At 42.1% G+C, this 22,768-nt stretch overlaps 1 protein-coding gene across 1 annotated transcript in view; it reads left to right on the forward strand.

Moving 5' to 3' along the window:
- Window positions 1-22,768, forward strand: part of cdh23 (cadherin-related 23) — a 710,459-nt gene that overhangs the window by 386,622 nt on the left and 301,069 nt on the right. Inside the window, 2 exon segments of the mRNA XM_052041602.1 lie at window positions 8,406-8,511; window positions 15,774-15,901. Of these exon segments, the coding sequence (XP_051897562.1) occupies window positions 8,406-8,511; window positions 15,774-15,901 (234 nt within the window).

The raw sequence follows: 22,768 nt of genomic DNA on the forward strand, positions 1-22,768 counted from the left end.
CACAGTCACAGGGAGAACATGCAAACTCCACACAAACAGCATCTGAAGTCAGGGTTGCTGGGGTGAGGTAGCAGCTCTACTAGTTGAAACACTGAGCTGGCAGTGGAAAGCATCATAATTACAGCCACTGTATGCACTTGCATCTTAAATTGTAGTTATTCATATTTATTTATAATTTACAGAATGCCAAAGCAATTTTTTGATGTCCAGGTGATCAGTTCATATATTCAAGGCCTTAGGAGAAGCTGTAATTATAGTTTAATCCTTTGCATAGACCTGACCACTTCATTGGTCCATCCAGCCATTATGTGAAACGGCGCAGTAGTCGGCAAAAATTGTCCATTGTTGTAATGGAGCTAGTGGTTTAATTACCATCTTTCCTGCTAGTGTCCTTGCCACAGATAGTTCATTATTGATGCACTCGGGGATGTCACTGAGGCATAATTCTCAATAATGCCACATCCTACACCAGCCGCTGTGCGTTAAACACACCACATTGAAATGGTATCTGGATTCAAATGCTTTCGGATGGATTTTGATTTATGCTACAGCCTAAAACAGCTATTGACAAAGACATGACCCATTCAGAAAGACCCAAGCAGTTTTGGAAACCATGAAGGTTACTTTTCTGTTGTAGGAGGTGTGGCTATTTGAGCATAACAAGCACCCACAAACAGCAGTGTGATCACGTCTGGACAATCTCTTCCATTGCATTGATTGCTGATGAAAATTGACCAGGACATCAGACATAGTTACAAGGTGTGATGGAAGCATTTTTGTGCACCTCGGGAATTTCTAAGGTCTCATCTGAAAAAGATTGTTGCTGCATAGATTAAAAAAAAACATGATACCCTAAATAGGGAAACACTGGAGGTTGGTGCACCATTGTTGGTGCAACCAGTAACTCTCTTGAACAGATATGGGTCCAGGAGTAGTGCATTGTGGCAGCATATGGAGGACATCCTAGATAAGATATCTTTATTAGTCACATGTACATTGAAACACACAGTGAAATGCATCTTTTGCGTAGAGTATTCTGGGGGCAGCCCGCAAGTGTCGCCATGCTTCTCGCGCCAACATAGCATGCCCACAACTCCCTAACCCGTACGTCTTTGGAATGTGGGAGGAAACCGGAGCACCTGGAGGAAACCCACAAGGACATGGTGAGAACCTACAAACTCCTTACAGACAGTGGCCGGAATTGAACCCGGGTCGCTGGTGCTGTATTAGCATCACGCTAACAACTACACTACCATGCCTGCCCAGCCCAGCCCAACCATAGCTGGGGACTGTCGCTCAATGTCACCCCATGAGCAAGGTGCATGGTGGGGGGTTGGGTGAGGTGTTCTCAGCGATGGAGAGTTGGAGAGGACTGAAGAGGAGTGGGTGTGGGGAGAGCAAGGAGCAGAGAAGAGAGGGGAGGGCTGTTGTGCAGGGAAAGAAAGGGGTCACTAAGTGACAAGGTAGAAGAGAGAGGAAATGGATTGGAGGGACAGGGTATGAGCGCGGCTGGGAAGAGGGCAGTGGTTGAGGGGAGCACTGAAAGAAAGGGTTTCCATGGATACAGTGGGAGTGACCAAGAGTGTGAGCTGAGGCACAGCAAAAACTGCCAGTCCCAGTTCATGTACCGAAAATGGAACCATCAAGTGGGTTGACATTTCTATCAGGAGATTAGATCTATTCCCAGAATTAAACCATTGTTACAATAATAATCTGTAAAATCCCTGCCAGTTTCATGATAAAAGTCTCTAACATAAGATCCCTTGCTTGATATCACTTGATTCACAAGGATTAAAATTACTGAGGTCTGTGGTATTTCCCTTTTGATCTGTCCTTGAGTTTTCCCTCTTTTTGGGTATTTACTGAATTTGGGAGCAGCTCCGGGGTTACAGCTGAGTTGGCAGGACATCACTGCAATAGCCAATGTTCTTGCTGCACTCGTGGTAGGCTGAGTTGGGCATTAACTGCAGAACCTAGACCAATCATCTTCTTGCCCAGCAGCGCTGGTTAATATGGAGCAACAAACAATATGCTGGAGGAATTTAGTGGGTCAAACAGCATCTGTGGGATTGTCAATGTTTTGGATCGAAACCCTGTTTGATCTACTGAGTTCCTCCAGCAGATTATTTGCTGGTCCAGATTCCAGCATCTGCATTCTCTTGTGTCTCCTGGGTAATATGGAGATCCTTGGTCAACAATGACCCTCTTTCTGGGCAGTGCAGCAAACTATACCACAGCCACTGACATCCCACACAAAAAGATTTCACTTTGTAATAATCCTTTAGAAGAATCTTCCTGATCTGTGTGGCATTGAGAGATGGATACAAGTCCTGAACCATCTGAGGGAGGAGTTAGCTGTTTCTCCTCATGATAGGCACTGAGAGTGACTGTAACTGATGCCATTTTAAAGCCTCTTAAAGAATCGTGCTCCATTTCCAAGAGCAAACCTTTTTATACATGTACGTCAGGAAGAGAACTCTGAGATACCCACTGTCTATCAAAGTGGCAAAGGGATCAAGTTTCATGTATCTTTTGTGTTTTTGATTTGTGTTTTATTGAATCAGTTAATGCCTCACTCAGACTAGCAGTCGTGGATATATACATCTTCCTTTTAATGTTAGCAATAATCATTTATATGCCTCTGTTGAGGAGGCTTGTACTATAGTTTTGAACTTCATTGCTGACCTTTGGTAAAACATTTATTACTAAATAAATCACTGTTTTGCAAATGTTGAGTCATCCAAGACCTAGCAGTATTTTGTGAAGAGATGTTCTTTTAAATAACTACAATAGCTTATACTCCCATGTGTGTTATAATTGTACCCATTGCTCCTTGATGGTGCATTGTACCCATTGACCCTTGTCCCCTAAGACAAATGTTAATGATTATCAGATCCACTTCATTTACACTTGGTGATTATATTCATCACCTTGCTGATGTTAGTACAGTTTGATTGGATGAGTTCCCTTGCTTTATTTCTGGAGCAATGGCCACTGGCATCACACTGCATGCATTTCACTGTTTCTGCCTATCACAGAGGCCTGGTGGCTATTGATTCCATTCAGAGATACTGCAGAAATGAAGGGAATGGCAATGATAAAATTACAGCCACCGGTGCACATCACTGCTTGTTTTCTCTACATCGGGTTTGCAAAGGGTGGTGCAAAATGAAGCTACTGGGAGATATCTGAACTGTGGCAAGGAGTTCGGAGCTTCAGCACATAGGTTCAGTTTCTTATTGTGTCGGTGTGGCTTAAGAGAGGTTTTTAGAGCACAGCAGAAAGAGGAAGTTGGAGAAAATAAGAAATCGAAGCAGGAGAAGGTCATTTGGTCACGTGCCCACTCTACCAGTCACGGAGACCAGTCATGGAGTCAAAGTACCAGTCAGACCAGTCATGGCCAATCCTTTACATCATGACCACATCCCTGCACTTATTCCATATCCCTTGATTCCCTTAAGATTTTAAAATCTCTATCTTGAATGTACTTAGTGATAAAGTCTCCACAGACCTACTGGGTAGAGAAGTCCAAAGATTCACCGCCCTTGGGGTGAAGAAATTTCTTCTCAGTTCTTCCTTGACTGGCCAAACCTCTCTCTGAGGCTGTGCCCTCTGATTCTGGAAATCTCTTGACCAGGAATTACTCCAGGTTATTATTGTCCACTTCTCAGCAGCAAGTTCAAAGGTAGTGATGGAGCCCAGGAAACTAGTTGTCTGACACCACGTGTATTGGAGGAAAATCTCTGTTTTTATGATGGTTATTGCTGTCACTGAGCTTGTAGTGAGCAGTCTTAGTGTCTCTCCTGGCTCTGTTTTAACATTTTTATTGTTTGTTTGCATCTTGAAACAATTTTATTTTAATAATGATATCATGAGTGTATGCACGTTGCTTCTGGTACAGGCATCTCAGCTGATCGTCACAGAGTCAGCCACCAGAAATATTACAAAAGAGAGTCAGTGTTATTCAACTTGCTTTCTCTGTTACTAATAGTACAGTGTTGACTTTGTGTGAGATAGTATGGACAAGAGTTAACCAGCACTTACTGTAAGTCATAGCATGATGAAGCACCCAGTCTGAACTTTCATTTAAACTGTGAAATCTTCTCCTTTGATTTATGATAGTTTGGTTCTGCATGGAGGTATGTCATGTAACGACATCCTGGCCTTGTGAGGTGGAAGGTTGTGGGTTCAAATCTCACTCCAGAGACTGGAGCACTGAATCGAGCCTGACACTCCATTCCATTGCTGAGGGTGGGGTCATCTTTTGGATGAGGCATCAAAAGTGAGGCCACATCTGCTCTCTTGGGTGGATACAAATATCTCATGGAACTATTTAAAAGAAGAAAACAGTTTCCTCCTCGGTGTCTGTACTATTGGGGCAAAAAAAACAAGCACAAATTATCTGGTCATTATCACAACTGACTTTGTGGGAACTTACTGTGTGCAATTTGAGTGCTGCATTTACTAAATTGCAATGGTGACGACACATCTAAAAGTAATTCATGGGCTGTAAAATGCAGTGATGTATTCTGACATCATGTAAGAGTCTTCGTAGGTGCTAATCTTTTTATTAAAAAAGAAGTTTTTAACATTGTAAATTATTGCTCATTATGCCACATGCTTTCTATAGATTGGAAATGCTGAACATTGACTGTTTTATGATCCAGCAAGATATTCTAACATTGTTAGCACTTCATATCCAGTAAATATCATTCATTATTCATATTATCCATCATCTTGCACCCTCATCTAACTAATTAAAATATCGACCTCAGTCTTGAGAATTTTCATTGACCCAATAGGGGAAAGGATTCTTCTGAGGTGCAGATTCCTGCCATGGCAGCTGAGGAAGTGAATCAATAGGTGTGAATTTTTTTTAAGAAAAGCTATGTTTGGTAACAGTAGCCATAAAACTACTGGATTGTCATTATAAATCCATCTGGCTCTCTGATGCCCCTCGGGGAAGGAAATCCACCATCCTCGCCCAGGCTGACGTTCAGCTTCATTGGTGTGATTGCCTTGAAACTACCTCCTCACTTCGGGGGTAGTTAATGATGAGCGATGAAGGTTGCCATTGCCATTGAAGTTCACATCCTTTGAACAGATGATTTTTTTTACAAAATCCCACATTTCTGCTGCCTTCTCCTGGGAAAGCTTGTTTCCGGATTTCACTGCTGTTTGGCCTGGCTCTGGTTTTTCTCCTTGGAGCGACAGAGGATGAGGGGGGACCTGACAGAGATATATAAGATGATGAGAGGCGCTGATCAGGTAGATAGTCAGGCTTTTTCCCAGGGCTGAAATGGTGGCCACAAGAGGAAATAGGTTTAAGGTGCTGGGGAAAAGGTATAGAGATGATGTCAGGGGTAAGTTCTTTTACTCAGAGTGGTGAGTGCTTAGAATGGGCTGCCGGCAACGGTGGTGGAGGCGGATACGATAGGGTCTTTTAAGAGACTTTTGGATAGGTACATGGAGCTGAGAAAAATAGAGGGCTATGGGTAAGCCTAGTAATTTCTAATGTAGGGACTTGTTTGACACAGCTTTGTGGGCCGAAGGGCCTGAATTGTGCTGTAGGTTTTCTATGTTACAATTCCCCCTGGATTGAGCATCAGTTCCCTACACCGGGCAGGGATGAGGAGAAGGGGAAACTCAAGGTAGGGGCGTTGGTGGTGAAGTGGATGGTTGAAAGTGGCTGTGACAATAAGCACATGTGTTTTTGTCTGTATAAGTGTATGTGGTCAGAGTGCTTCTGTGTGTGGTTAGTGCGAGTTTCAGTGTGACTGTGTGTGTGTGTAAAATCTGTGCAGCCGAGCCCCACACTCAAGTTAACTTGGACCCCTTGCTTTTGGATCAAGACTGTGTGGTAGCAGATGTGCAATGGCCACTTCACATTGAGTGAATTCACACACACGTATCTTAGATTCCTCAGAACAAGAATAAAAGCAAGTCATTTCCAGCACCATCTGTATTTGTGGCTCCATTTTTTAGCTCTTGCTAGCTTCTTGGTGAAATGTAGTAAGTTCCACATCTTTGGTCATCGACATTAAGATTAGAGCCCTTTAATTACGAGCCTCGCTTTTATCTGTGCATTCTCTCTGATAAAGCAAGACTGACTGGTCCTTAATTACTTGTATTTTTTTAAAGAAAAGCTATTTACTGCACTGTCAGGTTCCCCAAATCTACTGTCATTTCGGTCATTGAGTTTGATTAAGATGTGATTGTGATGCTAATGGAATTGACAGTGTGTTGATTGTGTGGCAGTTTAATTTATTGGAGGTAAAGAGGTAAGCAGGTGAAAGCATTATGTGTTACTTCAAAAGTACTTTTTAAATATAAGGTGTGACCTGTGAAACTGATAGGAAATTTGGGAGAGGATACATCACCTGAAAGGGTCATCGTCTCCTGGGAATTTTGTTCGGCAAACCCCCTGCTTTCACTTCTTAGCACGTACCCTGACCTCTTGAGTCATGCTGTTACATATTATGAGGGCATCTGAAATATTTCACACGTTGTAACAGGAGGAGGCCATTCAGCCCACTGAGTTGATTCTATCTTTCAGCTATGTCACGGGAACACACAAACCTGTGAATTAGGAGCCATTGACTGAGATCATAGCTGATCTGATTGTAACCACATTCCTGCATTTTCCCAGTAACCTTTCATCTGTTGTTTATCAAGAATCTGCCTACCTTGGCCTTAAAAATATTCAGTGACTCTGCTTGCACCACCCTCTGATGAAGAATTCCAAAGACTCATGACTCTGAGAGGCGAAAAAAAAGTCTCATTTCCATCCTAAGTGAGTGACTTCTTAATTTTAAATAATGCCACTCTAGTTCTAGAAGATTCCACCAGACGAAGCATCCTCTCCACATCCTTGCTGTTAAAATTCCTCATGATCTGGATCTTAACATCTGCTTCCACATCCTGTAATTCCCCTGCCTAATAAAAATCTACCATTCTCACTTCTGACTTCTGATTGGCCTCTAGTCACAGTAGGGTTTTGCAAGTGGGAGTTCACAATTTCCACCACCTTTGTGTAAACAAGTATTTCATGACAGCCCCCTTAAATGAGCTAATTTTAAGATGATGCTCTCTTCTTCTGCATTCTCTCCTGACCTGAAGGAATGTTTTCTTACTCTCCCCCCTCCCTCTTCCCTCCCTCTCCCCCACTCCCTCTCCCCTCCCTCTCCCCCACTCCCTCTCCCCCCCCCCTACTGATTTATGGTTTACCAAAGCTTCAAATTTTACACTTTCATCACAACCTGCCTTTATCCATCTGTTGCTGAGACCCTCATCATCCTTCTGTTACTTCCATCCTTTCTTTCCCTTTAGTTTATTTATTCACTAACAGGTATTGCTGGATGCGTCAATATTTATCGTCCATCCCTAAGTGCTTCTGAACTAAGAGCCAATGGTGGTGGTTCTGATATCATGTGTAGCCCAGACAAGATAAGGATGACAGATTTTCTTCCTTCAACTGCATTATTGAACCAGATGGGATTTTAATGACAATCTGGTAGTTTCTTCCACATTTATTTTAATTTCTGGAATTTAAATTACCCACCTGCAAAATAGGGGTTTGAACTTGTGTCTCTGGGTCGAAGGTCCCAAGATCTAGTGGCTAACTCGATTCAATTGTTGAATTTGGTAGTGAGTCCCAAGAGCTGCAACATACCCAGGTGGAAGCAGTGGTGTCGTTCCTCAAGCTTGCATTGGGCATCATTGGAACAGTGTTGATCAGAATCTGGTTTATTATCGCTGACGTATAGGATGTGAAATTTGTTGCTTTGCGGCAGCAGTACAATGCACAGACATAAAAATTACTATAAGTTACCAAATAAATGGTGCAAAAAGAAGGAATAATGAGGTAGTGTTCATGGACCATTCAGAAATCTGATGGCGGAGTGGAAAAAGCTGTTCCTAAATCATTAAGTGTGGGTTTTCAGGCTCCTGTACCTCCTCCCCAATGGTAGTAACAAGAAGAGGGCATGACCCGGATGGTAAGCATCCTTAATGATGGATGCCACCTCCTTAAGGCACCACCTCGATGGTGGGTGGTGGGGTGGGGAGCGGGGTTGTGCCCATGATGGAGCTGGCTGAGTCTACAACCATCTGCAGCCTCTTGCGATCCTGTGCATTGGAGGCTCCATACCAGGCGGTGATGCAACCAAAATGCTCTCCACCGTACATCTGTAGAAATTTGTAAGTCTTTGGTGGCATACCAAATCTCCTCCAACTCCTAATGAAGTAGAACCACTGGCGCGCCTTCTTCGTTGTTGTTGTTGGAGGCTAAAGATGATGGAGGTCACATTGTCATCATCTGTTACAGCCACAGAAATGTGGCAGTGTTTTCTACCCTGTTGACCCACATCATCCACTGATCCGTATGTCTTCTCCCTGTGCTACAGGTGATTGACGATGACTCTCCGCCAAACAACCAGATCGCATACAGCATTTTCAACGCCTCCATTCTGAGCAGCTACTTTGATATCGGAGTGTCAGAGGGCTATGGGGGTAAGATGTCTTGCCTTTGACTCAGAATCCATCGGGCACGTATTATGTGATATGGGAGCTTGCGATTATGTTAATGAATGTGTGGGAAATGCAAAGTGGCTGCGGTTGCCCATAACTGACCCTGCAGGTTATGGCAATGATCAGGGTGCAAGCATTCCATTGGTTCTTTGTTTTAAGTTAATGAGAAAAAGGTGTCTCCCTCCCTTTATTCCAAGCTGCATCTTCCTCTCCTCTTAGATTGCATTATCTTTTAGCCCCTTATCACTTCCACTTATCACCTCCCAGCTTCTGACATCATTCTCACTCTTCCCCCTCACTCATCTGCCTATCATCCCCCTCACCTGGATCCACCTATCACTTGCCAGCTCTTGCTCCATCCCTTCCCTCCACCTTTTTATACTGGCTATCTCCCCTCCATCAGTCAAGATGAAGGGTCTTGACCAATAACATTGACTGTCCATTTTCCTCCACAGATGCTGCCTAACCTGCTGAGTTCCTTCAGCATTGTGTGTGTTGCTCCTCCCATATTGTGTTGGGAATCAGAATCTAGATACCTTGAATCTTTCACTCCCCTGCCCCTCCCCCAAAACCATCACTTTGATTGATTTACGTTTACTTCTAGTTCCGATAAATGTGTGACCACTGTGCAGAGTGATTCAATGGGTGGTGCTTTCACATTTGAGTCAAGAGGTTGTGGGTTCGATGTCCAATCCAGAGTCATTAGCACAATACTCTCTGAAACTCCCTATAGTGTACTAAGGGAGTCCTGCACTACCTGAGGTAGTGTTGATTCGGTGAGATGTTAAGGTGTGTTTCTCTCTGTGCTCTCAAGTAAACGGACAGATCTGGTGATGATATTTTGAAGAAAAGTGGGGGAGTCTCTCCTGTGACACAACCCATATTTTTCCCTCAGTCAATATTTCTAACTTGTAAAACATTGCTGTTTTTGGGAACTTCCTATGTGCAAACTATCGGCAATATTTAAAATTGGTTTATTATTGTCACATGTATCGAGATATTTCAAAACATAAGTACATTGAGGTACAGTAGTACAAAGGAAAACAATAACAGAATGCAGTTACAGAGAGAGTGCAATGCAGACAGACTATAAGGTGCAAGGCCATAACGAAGTAGATTGTGAGGTGAAGTGTCCATCTTATCGTACTAGGGGACCGTTCAGTAGTCTTATAACAGCAGGATAGAACCTGGCATTATAGCCGTGACTACACTCCAGAAGTGATCCATTTGTAAAAACCCTTTGGAATGTCATGAAAAAGATGCAACAAGCATAATGGAGGTACAAATCTCTCTCTTAGGCATTCTCTTGTCAGCTGCTACCATGTGACAGTGCTTGCCTGAACAGTCATCACATGTTAGAAGTTGCTTTGAAGGATAACAAAAGTTTGAAGCTTCTGGGTCAAATGCAAAGCTTTAAATCTTTGAAGCTTTGTGTGGCAAAGGATCTGTTGGTAAAAACATATAAAGGTTAGAATGCCCCCACTTCCTGCCCCCACCAATGCCTCCACCTCCAGCCCCATCCCAAGCAATAACTTTCATTTCTTCAATTGTTTCCCCAAGATCTTGGCCAACATTAATTTCTCAACCAACACTGCTGAACCAGTTTATCATTGGTTTAATATGTTTATGGGAAAACACTGTGTAAAAGTTTCCCCCATCTTGACTCAGAGCCTAAGGATGTGAAAGGTGCCATGACATTATGGACAGACCTATCCTGAACCCTTGTAAGTGAGCATGTTCCCCATGGGTTGATGTTAGGATGTGAAAGGCCACTATTTAAAATCAGGGAAGTTGCAACTTTTAAACTTGGTAAGTTACATTGATTTAAATTTCAACAACAGTTTTAACATTGAAGCATAGAAAATTGGAGTCAAAGAAGGCCATTCAGCCCTTCAAAGCTGTCCTGCTGTGCATAGAACACTACAGCACAGCAACAGGCCCTTAGGTCTACAATGTCTGTGCTGACCATGATGCCAATTTAAACTACACATCTGCCTGCATAGTGTCTACATCCATCCATTCCCTGCCTGTTCATGTGTCCATCTAAATGCCTCTTAAATATTGCTATCGTATCTACTTCCACCACTTCCTCTGGTAACTGATTCCAGGCACCTCCCACTCTCTGTGTAAAAATAAAATTGCTTTGTTAATCTTTAGATTTTCCCCTCTCACCAAAAAGCTCTGCCCTGTAGTATTTCACTTTTCCACCCTGGGGAAAAAGACTTTCACTATCTACGTCTTTGACTATCTACGTTCTCTATGGCTCTCTTAATTTATATACTTCTGTCACCCCTCAGTCTCTGACACTCCAGAGAAAACAGTCCAAGTTTGTCCAACCTCTCCATGTAGCTAATGTTCTCTGGTCCAGGCAACATCCTGATGCAACCTCTCCAAAACCTCCACATTCTTCCTGTAATGCAGTGACCAGAACCGAACGACGTCAGATTTATTATCACTGACTTAAAAGACGTGAAGTTTGTTGTTTTGTGGCAGCAGTGCAGTGCAAAGACATAAAATTACTACAAATTACAAAAATAAATAATGCAGAAAGAAGGAATAATGAGGTAGTGTTGTAACTTCCCAACTTTTATACTCGATTCCCCAACCGATGAAGGCAAGCATGCCGTACACCGTCTTTACCACCCTATCCACTTGTGTTGCCACTTTCAGGAAGCTATTGACTTGCAAATACAATCATGGCTGCTCATCTCTCTCAATACCATGTTCCATCTCCCTCCCCTTTTTGGTGTCTTTTACATTTAGAAATTTATCCAGTTCCTTCTTAATTATGTTCAGCCACTTGAGCTCTGCAGCCCTCAGAATTTATACAAAATATCCTGGGGGGTTTCATTGGAGCAGTAACAAAATTTGCCTCTGAGCCGTATAAAGACATCTTTGATGATTAAAAACTTGGTCAGAGGTAGGGTTTAAGGATTATCTTAAACATGGAAAGGTTTAGGACAGTTTTCTAAAATTTGGGGCACTGGGATCTGAGAACAGGGCTACCAGTCGCAGGAACAATTAAATTAGGACATGTAGAACTGAAAGAGTTAACTTTTCAGAAGTTTGTGGGGTTTGATGAGATTACAGTGGCAGAGAGGGTCAAGGCCACAGACAGATTTAAAAGGGAGAATGAGAACTTGAATAATTGAGGCACTACTAACCATCATTTAAAACACAGGTACATCGAATTTTTGAATCCCCATTGAATCCCCAGAGGGATGCAGAGGCAAGGTCATTAGAAATATTTAAGGCAGAAGTAGATTCGTTTTTGAAAGATCAAGGAAGTGAGGGCTATAGGGAACTGGCACAGAAGAGGAGTTGAGGAGAGCATTGATCAGTCATAATCAGATTGAACGACAGAACAAGCTTGAGGAGTCTGGTGGTCTACCCCAGCTCCTATTTACTTGTGTGATTGGCTGCGGGTCACTGAACACAGGAGTCCTGGGTGAACAGATCTTGGTACTTATAAGGGTAAAGGGTGCAGATTTTTAGATGCTTTAAAGTTCACTGAATAGGAGACCAAGCATCAGCATGGTTGTGTAGCAAAGACACAGATAATAGTTTCAACCACAGATAAACTGAGGCAGGTGCAAAGTCAAGTTTAATATCCCATCCAGAAGATGGCTCTTTTGACAGTGCTGCACTCCCTCAGCACTGCAGCCTAAATCTTCCTTCTCACGTCATTGGAGAAGATCTTTAGCCTACAACCTACCGACTCGGAGGCCAGACACGGTTCCCTGCCAAGCCATCGCCCCAGTGTCTCCAGTGTTAATCTAGTGGATCCATGTTTTCCGGGCCTCTGATTCTGACGGAATTTTGGGACTTGGGATTCTTCACCCTGCTTACTGCAGGTGGTGAAGGAGGAACCAGATGTCTGCCTCCAGCTGCGCGCCTTTCATGTAAAAAAAAAGACCCAAAGAAAGAAGAGTACTCTATTTGAACGCTTTGCACAAGTGTTATCATAAATACAGACACAATGAAACAGAAGGGTCATTATTCTTAAGCTTTCGTCGCAGTGTAATTACATGCAGTGATTAAAAATAGCTCCCTGTTGTGTTGTTAAGACCACAAACTGCATGCTAATAGTATAATCACAAAAGCATGGCTTGCAGTGAGGATGTTCTGCCTGTTGAAATCCTCATCGTTCTTCAAAACATTTCAAGTGAAGCTCAACAAACAGGATTTAGTTAATCCCTCACCTCTGCAACAGCTCTGAAGGTAAAAATCCCAAGCTCTGAAATAAGTGGCTTCTTACAAATTTCTCTATGGTCATTTTTTTGTAAAGAAAGCCTGCGCTTCTCATTTTTTCTGATCTCATGATATAAAATACAGTCAGTGAGGAGAAGGAATGACCTGGTCCCTGTTCTCTGTGAATATGTTCTGAAACTTGCCACAAAGGACAAGTGTAATGAAGGATTTGCCCTGCTATAGCACCATTTATGATCTTGGAAGATCCAAGGTATCTTAAAGGCCAATGAAACATTTTCAACATAAAAACAGAAAATGCTGAGGAGACTCAGCAGGTCAGGCAGTATCTGTGGAGAGGGAAACAATATTAATGTTTCAGGTCAAAGACCTTTCATTGGAACTGGAAAAGTGAGGGCAGAATTGCAGAGGGGGTGTGGGTGGAAAAAACAGAGGGAATATCTGTGATTGGGTGGTGGCCAAGAATGTTCAGGTGATAGAGCTGCTGTTGGTACCATCTAAAGCAGGACGACGAATGCTTGTTAATCATCGCTGATCTGTCTGATAGAGTGCAGAGGGAAACACTTCCAAAGAGCACTCGATGTAGGAATTGCAGGAGCCAGTTTGCTCACATAAACAGCAGCAGGACTCGAAGTAATCATCCATTGTTAGTGCTGATTATGGAAAAAAAAGTATTGGCTAGGTCACCTGCACTAACTCCCCACTTTTCTTAAATATTGGAATACATCATCTCCATCCACTGAAGATGGGGTCTTGGTTTAATGTCTCAGCTGAAAAGTGTTAATGAAGCAACAGTAAATCCTCAGTAACGAACAATCTGCTGGAGGAACTCAGCAGGTCAAGGAGCATCTGTGGAGTTGGGGGAAGTAATTGTCAAAATCCTGCATCAGGACTGAGGGGATCTCGGCTCTACTCTCTTCCCTCTCCGATATTTCCTTTCAGGTAGATAGACCCTTCATCGAGAATTCCTTTCTCCCCCAACAGATGCTGCTCGACCCGCTGAGTTCCTCCAGCTGGTTGTTTGTTGCTCCAGATTCCAGCATCTGCAGTCTCTTGTGTCTCCAGTAGTTCCTCAGTGCCGCACTGAGTGTCAGCCTGGATTTGTGCTCAGGTTGCTGGAGTGAGCTTTAATCTCTCAATTGCCTGACTCTAATCAGAGTGCTACCATTGGCAGAGAAAGAAGCATGGAGAAAAGTGCTTGCTTGGACACGAAAAGCATACTAAGTTACCACGTGATACTACAAACAGTTAGGAAGGTGAATGAGGGGTGATCTTATAGATGTGTATAAAATTATGAGGGGTATAGATAGGGTGAATGCACACAGTGTTCTTCCCAGGGTTGGGGAATCAAGAACTAGAGGGCATAGGTTTAAGGTGAGAGGGGCGAGATTTAATAGGAATCTGAGGGGCAACTTTTTCACCCAGAGGGTGGTCAGTATGTGGAATGAGTTGCCAGAGGAAGTGGTTGAGGCAGGTACATTAATCACATTTAAAAGGTACTCAGACAGGTACATGGATAGGAAAGGTTTAGAGGGATATGGGCCAAATGCAGGCAAATGGGACTAGCCTCAATGGGAATCTTGGTTGGCATGGACCATTTGGGCTGAAGGGCCCATTTCCATGCTGTATGACCCTTTGATTCTGTGACTGTATATGGTGGTCATATTGCATTCAGGTTGCTCTACAAGGGAAATCTTGCTTAAATTGCACTGAACTTTGGTGAGACAACACCTGAAGTACTGTGGAGACACAAGAGATTCTGCAGATGCTGAAATCTGGAGCAACGCACAAAAAGCTGGACAAACTTATTGGGTCAAGCAGCATTTGTGGAGGGAAATCAGCCCAAATGAAGGGTGTCAACCCAAAACATGACTGTCCATTTCCCTCCATAGATGCTGTCTGACCCAATGAGTTCTTCCAGCTTCTTGTGTATTGCACCTGAAGTACTGTGTACCTTGAGGTCTTCACAATTGAGGTAGTACATATAAATTGGAGACAGTGCAGTGTGGATTCTCAGGATTCCTGAATTACTAAGTGAGATTGAATGGGATGGGTTTGTACTCGCTGAAGTTTAACCGAATGATTCCAATATGATTCTGAGAGGGATTGATAGGGACAGAGTCTAGAACCAGGTTCTGGTAGGTTAGGGAGATAGACACTTGAAACTAATTAAGAAGAAATGTCTTCATTTGGAGCATTGTGACTGTTGAGAATGTCCTCTCCCAGTGGCTGATGGATGGTTGATTTTCCAGTCTATTCAAAGCTGAGATTGATGGACTTTTGAACGAAGGGCGTTGAGGGATTTGGGGATTGGGCTGGAAAGTGGAGTTGATCAACCGTGATCTTCATGATAGAGCAGGCTCAAATCCTACTCCTACTCCTTGTGTTCTTATAAATGTAAATACTTTTGGCAGAGATGGCTGTTTTTTTTAAGAAAGTCTTAAGCCTTGTAATTCTTTCAACTGCAAACATCAGCCTCATAGGATTTAATTTTGGCAGTCACCCAGGAATTGCATTCATCCTTTTGACAGCAACTAATGTAGTGCCAGTGAGATCTGGGAAAAGAGAGAAAAATCTATCCTAAGTAGATTTCCTGTCTTTCATGGTTCCTATTTCACATCTACCAGCATGTTGAAATCTTCCACTTGACTGCCTGAAAGTTTCTGTTTATGGATCAGCTGCAGATCACAACTGATTGTCGCTTTGACTTGATGCTGTTAATTACAATTAAGAAATTATTATTGGTGCCTGTAGTGGGCAAGTGCTTTATGTGTCCTTATGATAGTCCTCTTCTGAAATTTTAATTAAAAATGTCCAAAAGTCAAAGTTCCTGTCTCTAGAGATGTATTTTGCAGTGAAGCAGACAATTAATTTTTACAGTAGTCAAAAAAGTTTAAATTGTTTTGTGTTGCTGAAAAGGATATATTAAAATTTGAAGAATAAAATAATCTACTGTTGTGTTACATTTCAGGATGGACAACTCTTCTGAAGTATTGACCAGCAATAATCTTCCTTAATGTCTTTTTCTCTTCTAGTTGTTATTGTCACAAGGCCCATTGACTTTGAGCAGGTACCAGGAGGGTTTGTCTACCTGACTATCATGGCTAAAGATGCTGGGACTCCTCCTCTCTATAGTACGGTGCCCGTGATTGTTGAAGTTTTTGTAAGTATGCGTTAGTCCATGTTGTTAGTTGTTCTATCACTTGTAGCAACACCGAGTCATTCAGGGAAGTGGTGGAGAAAAGTGGTGGCTTTCTTATCTATAATGAATCTTGGATCTTGGTCAATACCTTAGTGCCAATACCAGAGAGGAAAAGAAGAGATTTCCATTCATGTAGCACTTTTCTCAAACCCAACAACAACTTGTATGTAAATAAAAAGCAGAAAATGCTAGAAGCACTCGACAGGTCAGGCAGCATCCGTGGAAAGAGAAACAGAGTTAAAGTTTCAGGTCTGAGTCGATTCATTACTACTGGATGAATCTCAGACCTGAAACAGTTTCTCTTTACACAGATGCTGTCTGACCTGCTGAATGATTGCAATGTTTTCTGTCTTCATTTCAGATTTCCAGTATCTGTAATTTTATGTGGTTTTTCAACAATTTACAAAGCATCAACATGGAAGAGTGTCCAAACTACTCATCAGGAGAGTTAGCAAGCAGAAATGATAAAAAGAATTGGGTCAGATCACCAAAGGCTTTGTCAAAGTGATCGGTTTTAAGGAGTATCTTTGGAAGGGATGGAGAGGCTGAGAAGTTTTGACAGGGAGTTTCAGATGTTAGGTCCCAGATAGCTGAATGTAGGGTTTTCACTGGTGGGTAATTAAATCTGAGGATGGTCAAGAGGCCAGAATTAGTGGAGCCCTGTGTCATGGAACTGGAGGAGGTTAGAGATGAGGAGGCCTGAGACGAAGTGGGGGTAGGAACAAAGGTTTTAAAATATGGGGTAATGCTTATTGGAGCCAAAGTGAGCCACAAGCACAGAGGTAATAGGTGAACAAGACTTGGTGTGTGTCAGAGCACATGTAGCAGCGCTTTGAATGACCTGAAGTTTATGGAGAATCAGGGAAGATATCAGGAGTGTTGGAATATCATGGCCAGAGGTACAGAAGCAAAGGTGAGCTGAGGCAGTATGGGAGTTGCATATGTAGTCAAAACCTCATTGCAGGTTTGAATACAATCTCAAGTTTGTTCACAGTCTGGTTCAGTTTCCAACAGCTTCCAGGGAGAGGGATGGATTCGTTGACAATGGTCTTTCCAGTATTTGGAGGAAATTTGTAAACTTCGGTATTCTTCATCTGACAAACCCAAGGAGGTATTAAGCTGAATGGCGTTTAAAAAAGTTTAGAAACTTATTTCAATGAATGAAGTACTCATAAACTGTAATCTTTATTAAATGTAGGAAATGCAGCAGTTATTTCTGCACAGCAAGATCCCAGAAAGCAAATTAAGATAATCTGATGAAGTTGTTTGGGGGTGTATATTGGTCCTGTTCTTCTTTAAAATAGTGATCTCCTATGCCCACCTGAGTGGAAATTTGTACATGATGTCCCAACTGAAATGTGGTAACCAATTACAGTCTCTCTGGTGCAGCCTTGAATAATTTAAAGTATATCAAATTAATGCATAATGGAAGGTGGCGACACTTGTTGGGGTCACTCTTAACAAACAGCAAATTCACATCATGGGGTGCAAGTTGAATGGCCTTTTATTCCAAGAATTGTTGGTTGAGGTTGGAGAGTTGGCCTGGAGATGAGGCAAGCAGTCTACTTTTCATATCGTATGTGAAATTTCCAGTGTTTTCCTGAAGCTGTGGTGTTAGTTTACTCTGGTGAACGTACGCTGTCTTTTTCCGAGGGAAAGGAATCAAAAACTAGAGAGCGTGGGTTTAAGGTGAGTGGGGAAAGATTTAAAAGGGACCTGAGGAGCAAGTTCCTCCATGTAGAGGGTGGTGTGTAGATGGAATGAACTGCCAAAGTGGTTGAGGCAGGTACAATAATAAAGTTTAAAAGACGTTTGGACAGGTATTGAATTGAGTTGGTTTATTATTGTCTCATGCACTGAGGAACAGTGAAAAATTGTTTTGCATGCTATCCATACAAATCATTTCATTACAACAGTGAATTGAGGTAGTACAAGGGAAAAGCAGTGACAGAATACAGAATAAAGTGTTACAGTTACAGAGGGCAGTGCAGGCAGACAATAAGGTGCAAGGTCATAACAAGGTGGATTGTGAGGTCAAGAATCCATCTTATCGTATGAGGGGACCATTCAATAGCCTTATAACAGCTGAAAAGAAATGGATAGGAAAGGGTGGCTCATTAGCATAACACTATTATAGCGCCCATGATTGGGGTTCAATTCCCACCGCTGTCTGTAAGGAGTTTGTACACTCTCCCCATGACTGCATGGGTTCCTCCGGGTGCTCCGGTTTCCTCCCATATTCCAAAGACGTATGGGTTAGTTGGTTAACATGGGTGTAATTGGGCGGTGCGGGCTCATTGGGCTGGAAGGGCCTGTTACTGTACTGTATAAATAAAGTTTATAAAAAAAAGTTTAAAGTTTAGAAGGATATGGGTCAAACGCAGGCAAGTGGGAATAGCTTAGATGAACATCTTGGTTGGCATGGGTGGGTTGGACCGAAGGGGTTGTTTTTAGTCTATGGTACTGGAGGACCAGGTTTAAAATAAAAAGTATTGTAAGTACTTAGATGCCTGAAGTTCACACCTCAGACTGTTCAGGGAATGTGAGAGTAAGAGTCCAAACTCCTATGAGTGGGCTTGAACTCCTAAACGTCTGGCTCTGAGGCAAGTTTAGACTTCCCCATACTGTGAAAAGCTCTTCATTCAAAGACCCAACGTGGGTAATACCCTCAAGGAAGCCAAGAATGAGCTGAATTATTCTTGAGTTGATATCTGTGGCCTTGACACTTACAAAGGGACATCCCAGAACAACATCTTGTCTGGAGTGAATGAAAGACTTTTTTTTGTTTTTGTAAACAAAGCATGAAACAAGCTTTGTAGATTTTCCATTAACATTTAATAAGGCGCTGTTGCATGATTCTTTGAAATAGAGCTTGTAGCATTTGTTATTTAAAAACCTGGTAGCAGTGTTCATAATGACTTCCTCCTGTCATATACTGGACTATTGGAGGTGTCATTCAATCATGTAACTGAGACTTTATTAGTAAACTGAGAAAGTCCTTGGCCTTTGGTCATGAATTGGCTGCTCATCAAAGTGAAATTCTAACTTAGAAACTCATGTTTGGGTTATCAATCATTGATTTTTTTTAAAAAAAAACTGCAGATGCTGGAAATCTGGAATTAAAACCAAAAAGACAAATATTCAGCAGGTCAGGCAGCATCTGTGGAGAAATCTGTGGTTGAGGTTCTGACGAAGGTTCTTGACCTGAAGCATTAAGTCTGTTTCTCTTTTCTCAGGTCATGCATGATCTGCTGACTATTTCCAGCATTTTCTGTTTTTATTTTATGCTATATCATTTTATGTTATTTTAACTAAGAGAAACAAAATTAACACTTCAGATCAATGACCTTTCTTCAATCAATTCTTCTGTCAGCCCCGATTTTTGTTGCACCTCTGTCATCAGCACCCTCCCCATCTATCCTCCTCTCTGTTTTGGGGTGCTGATTTTGGTGGTGAGGAGGCACAGCTGGGTAGTCATGACTACTTTGTATAATTACCTGTTTACAGTAACTTGCTGCTTTATTGGTTCTTAATTTGAAAGTATGCTTTCAAAAGAAAACATGCTGAGATGATTGCTTGAGATTAATCGATGCATTGGCAGCGGGCAAAAGGACATTCTGCTGTCCATTTGACACTGCATGCACTGAGTGAAACTTTCATTTATTGGGGAAATTACATTTCTTCTGTAAGTACCTGTACTTTGTCATGGCTTAGTACAGCATGAAAGCAGGCCTTTCAGCCCATTGACCCAACACCAACTATCAAGCACCTATTTACACTTATCTTACATTATTCCCATATTATTCCTAACTCGCCCCAGATTCTACAATTCACCTACACTTGGGTGAATTTAAGTAGCCAATTATTTACGGACCCGCATGTCTTTGGGATTCTAGGGGGAATCCCATGTGGTCACAGTGAGAGTATGCAAACTCCATACTGACAACAGTGGAGGTTAGGATTAAACCAGGCATGCTGGAACTGTGAAGCAGCATTTCTACCAACTATGCTACTGTGACACCCAAGTGGAAGTACTTATGCAGTAAGTAAATTCCTTTGAAACTAATTTCAGAAACTGAGTGCAGTGGAGGCCCATTGTCTTAAGAATAGAATTGTTATTCCCACTTCACTAGAAAACGATGCAGAGTCCACAAAGTTCTATTGCTGTGCACCAGATCGATCAGCTGGTTGTGTTCACCTGAAACGTATCAACTGAAAAGTGATCGACAAGCACTGCAGGTCCTTTGGGATGTTTGGTGCAGGGGGTCTTGGTTGCTTCTGCTTGTGTGCGTTGTGGTCGTGGATCCCTTTGATTTCAAGTGTGGTTGTGTGGATGGATGTTGGAAACCACAATCTGTCATTTGCCACACTCCATCTGGGGCTTGACACATTTAGCACATGGTTGCATTTCCCTGGCTGGTTCCCATATAGTGCGAGGTGGACTAGACTTTTGAGGAAAGTTGTAGCCTGGGATTGCCCTCTCTGTGCTTTGGTTAACAAGAGTTGCCACACGTAGAGGTACGGAGAAGTTTCAATCTGTACCAATAAGGTCCACAAGATTTGAGCCATATTCATGCTTAAGTTCCTCTGTTACTGCAAGTCTGGTGTTTTTGCCCATTAATCAGAAGACTTATCCTGGCAGACAGGGATTTGATCTGTGACTCTGTGGGATGCCACACGGGTTCCCAAAATTTTTCCGGTCGCCATGAACCAAATGGCTGGCTTCATCCATAATGAGCACAAGTTGCTGTGGCTTAACTTGCTTTTGTCCTTCAACATGCCTGACAAGGCTGTCAGACTGGGCAGACTGTTTAATCACATTAAGGACAGCCGGCCCCAGTGATCCGTTTTAGAGATACGGAGTCCTGCTCCTGTGTAACCTCTTTAAATATTTACATTAAAGGGAATTGACTGCCACAATTTTTGAATAAAAGTTGCCTACATTAAATGTAAAATACACAGATTGAAGTCATAACCACTATACTGGAAATGCAATAGTATTTAAAAGCTAGAAAAGTATGGCTGATTAATTTGACTCGTAACCTGGGTAATGGAGAGGTGCAGATCCTGTTTGTAAATTTTTTATTATCTGCTTGATTTCATGTTTTATCTGTAGAGAGAAAGACTTGAGTTTATAACAACGAGTGGAACTTCAGGTCATTCCAAAGCACTTAAAAGCCAAAGCAGTGTCTTATTCAAAATATTTTAGTTTTGATGCAATAAACAACAGCTAAATTGTATACAGCAAGATCCCAGTATAATTTTGAGCTCATCAGGTATGGTGAGGAGGAATAAATATTTGATTGGACGTCCAAGATAACTCTTTGACGTAGTGGCATGGGACTTTTTATGGCCATCCAAGAAAGAACAGGCCCTTCAGCCCATGATGTTGTGCTGAACTAATTAAGCCAATGATAGAAAATCACACTGATCTCTTCTGCCTGCACATGGTCTATGTCCCTCCATTCTCTGCATATCCATGTGCCTAACTAAAAGCTTCTTGAATGTTACTATCGTATCTACCTCCACCACCACCTCTGGCAGCGCATTCCAGGCACCAACACGCTCTGTGTATAAAAACTTGCCTCGCACATCTCTTTTGAACTTTCCCCCTCTCACCTTAAATGGATGCCCTCTAGTATTAGACATTTCGACCCTGGGGAAAAAGATACCAGCTCTCAACTGTATCTATGCCTTTCATAATTTTATAAACTTCTATCAGGTCTCCCCTCAGCCTCCGCCACTTCAGGGAAAACAACCCTAGTTTGCCCAACCTCTCCTTATAACACATACCCTCTAATCCAGGCAGCATCATGGTAAAAGAGTAGACTTGTCCTCTCTTTAATGTCCCATCTGAGCAATGGTACCTCTGACAGTGGAGCACTCCCTCAAAATTGCACTGAGCCTAGATTTTTGAATGGGACTTGAACCCCCACCATTCTCACTTAAAAGGAAGGGAAGTAACTGCTAACCCTAATGACATATATGGAAAGTCAAGAATGTGTATCCTTTTAGTTCAAGTGGGGTTGAAGACAGGCTGGTTGAACTAGAGCATACTGATATAATTCAGTCCCTATTTAACATCATAGTTCTGTCCTCATTTCTATGTTATAGTAAATCCACATTTAAATTGAAACTTGCTCCTTGTCACACTGTACTTACACCCTCAAGTGTTGGCTCTGTAGAAATTAAACACAGATATAGGATTTAAAATATTGCTTATGGTGTTGAAGAGAACTAGAGAGGACTTCCCCTTTGGGTTGTGTTTAACGAGATATAAACTTGTTTATGAAAAATGGATTAGCTATTTATTACAGAGATAAAATCTTCCACTGAGGACACCTTTCATTGTAAAAATCCTCCAAATGGTATCTTCCAAATGCAACCTCTGTGTTTTATGGTTCACTATTTGGCATTATTCTTGATGAATTTCAGAGCCGTCACTTCCCACCCCCAAGAGCTCATGAAATAGCAAATTGTACTGTGGATGTCCTGCTGTGATTGGCAGCAGCTTTCACAGCAAGTGATCAAAATCTTGTTATGAATTGAGAAAGTATGTGCCGACTCTCCCCAGGTAAAGGACGGGTTCCGTTTGTACAGACGTCCATAACTGAATTTTGTCCATAAGTCGGAAAATGCACAAAAATCACTCGATGTGATAATTATACCTCCACAGGGTTGTAATAAGTGACATCAAAAACTCATAAAACTGATAAGAAAGAACAATTACTGAAGTGGAGTGAGAGAGAGGAAACTAGTTCTGCTGTTCATAGGAATGAACATATGTAATATATTTGGATGCTTGAATTTAATAATATTATGGAAGTT

The sequence above is a fragment of the Pristis pectinata genome, chromosome 30, assembly GCF_009764475.1.
Source record: "Pristis pectinata isolate sPriPec2 chromosome 30, sPriPec2.1.pri, whole genome shotgun sequence".
Lineage (NCBI taxonomy): Eukaryota > Metazoa > Chordata > Chondrichthyes > Rhinopristiformes > Pristidae > Pristis > Pristis pectinata.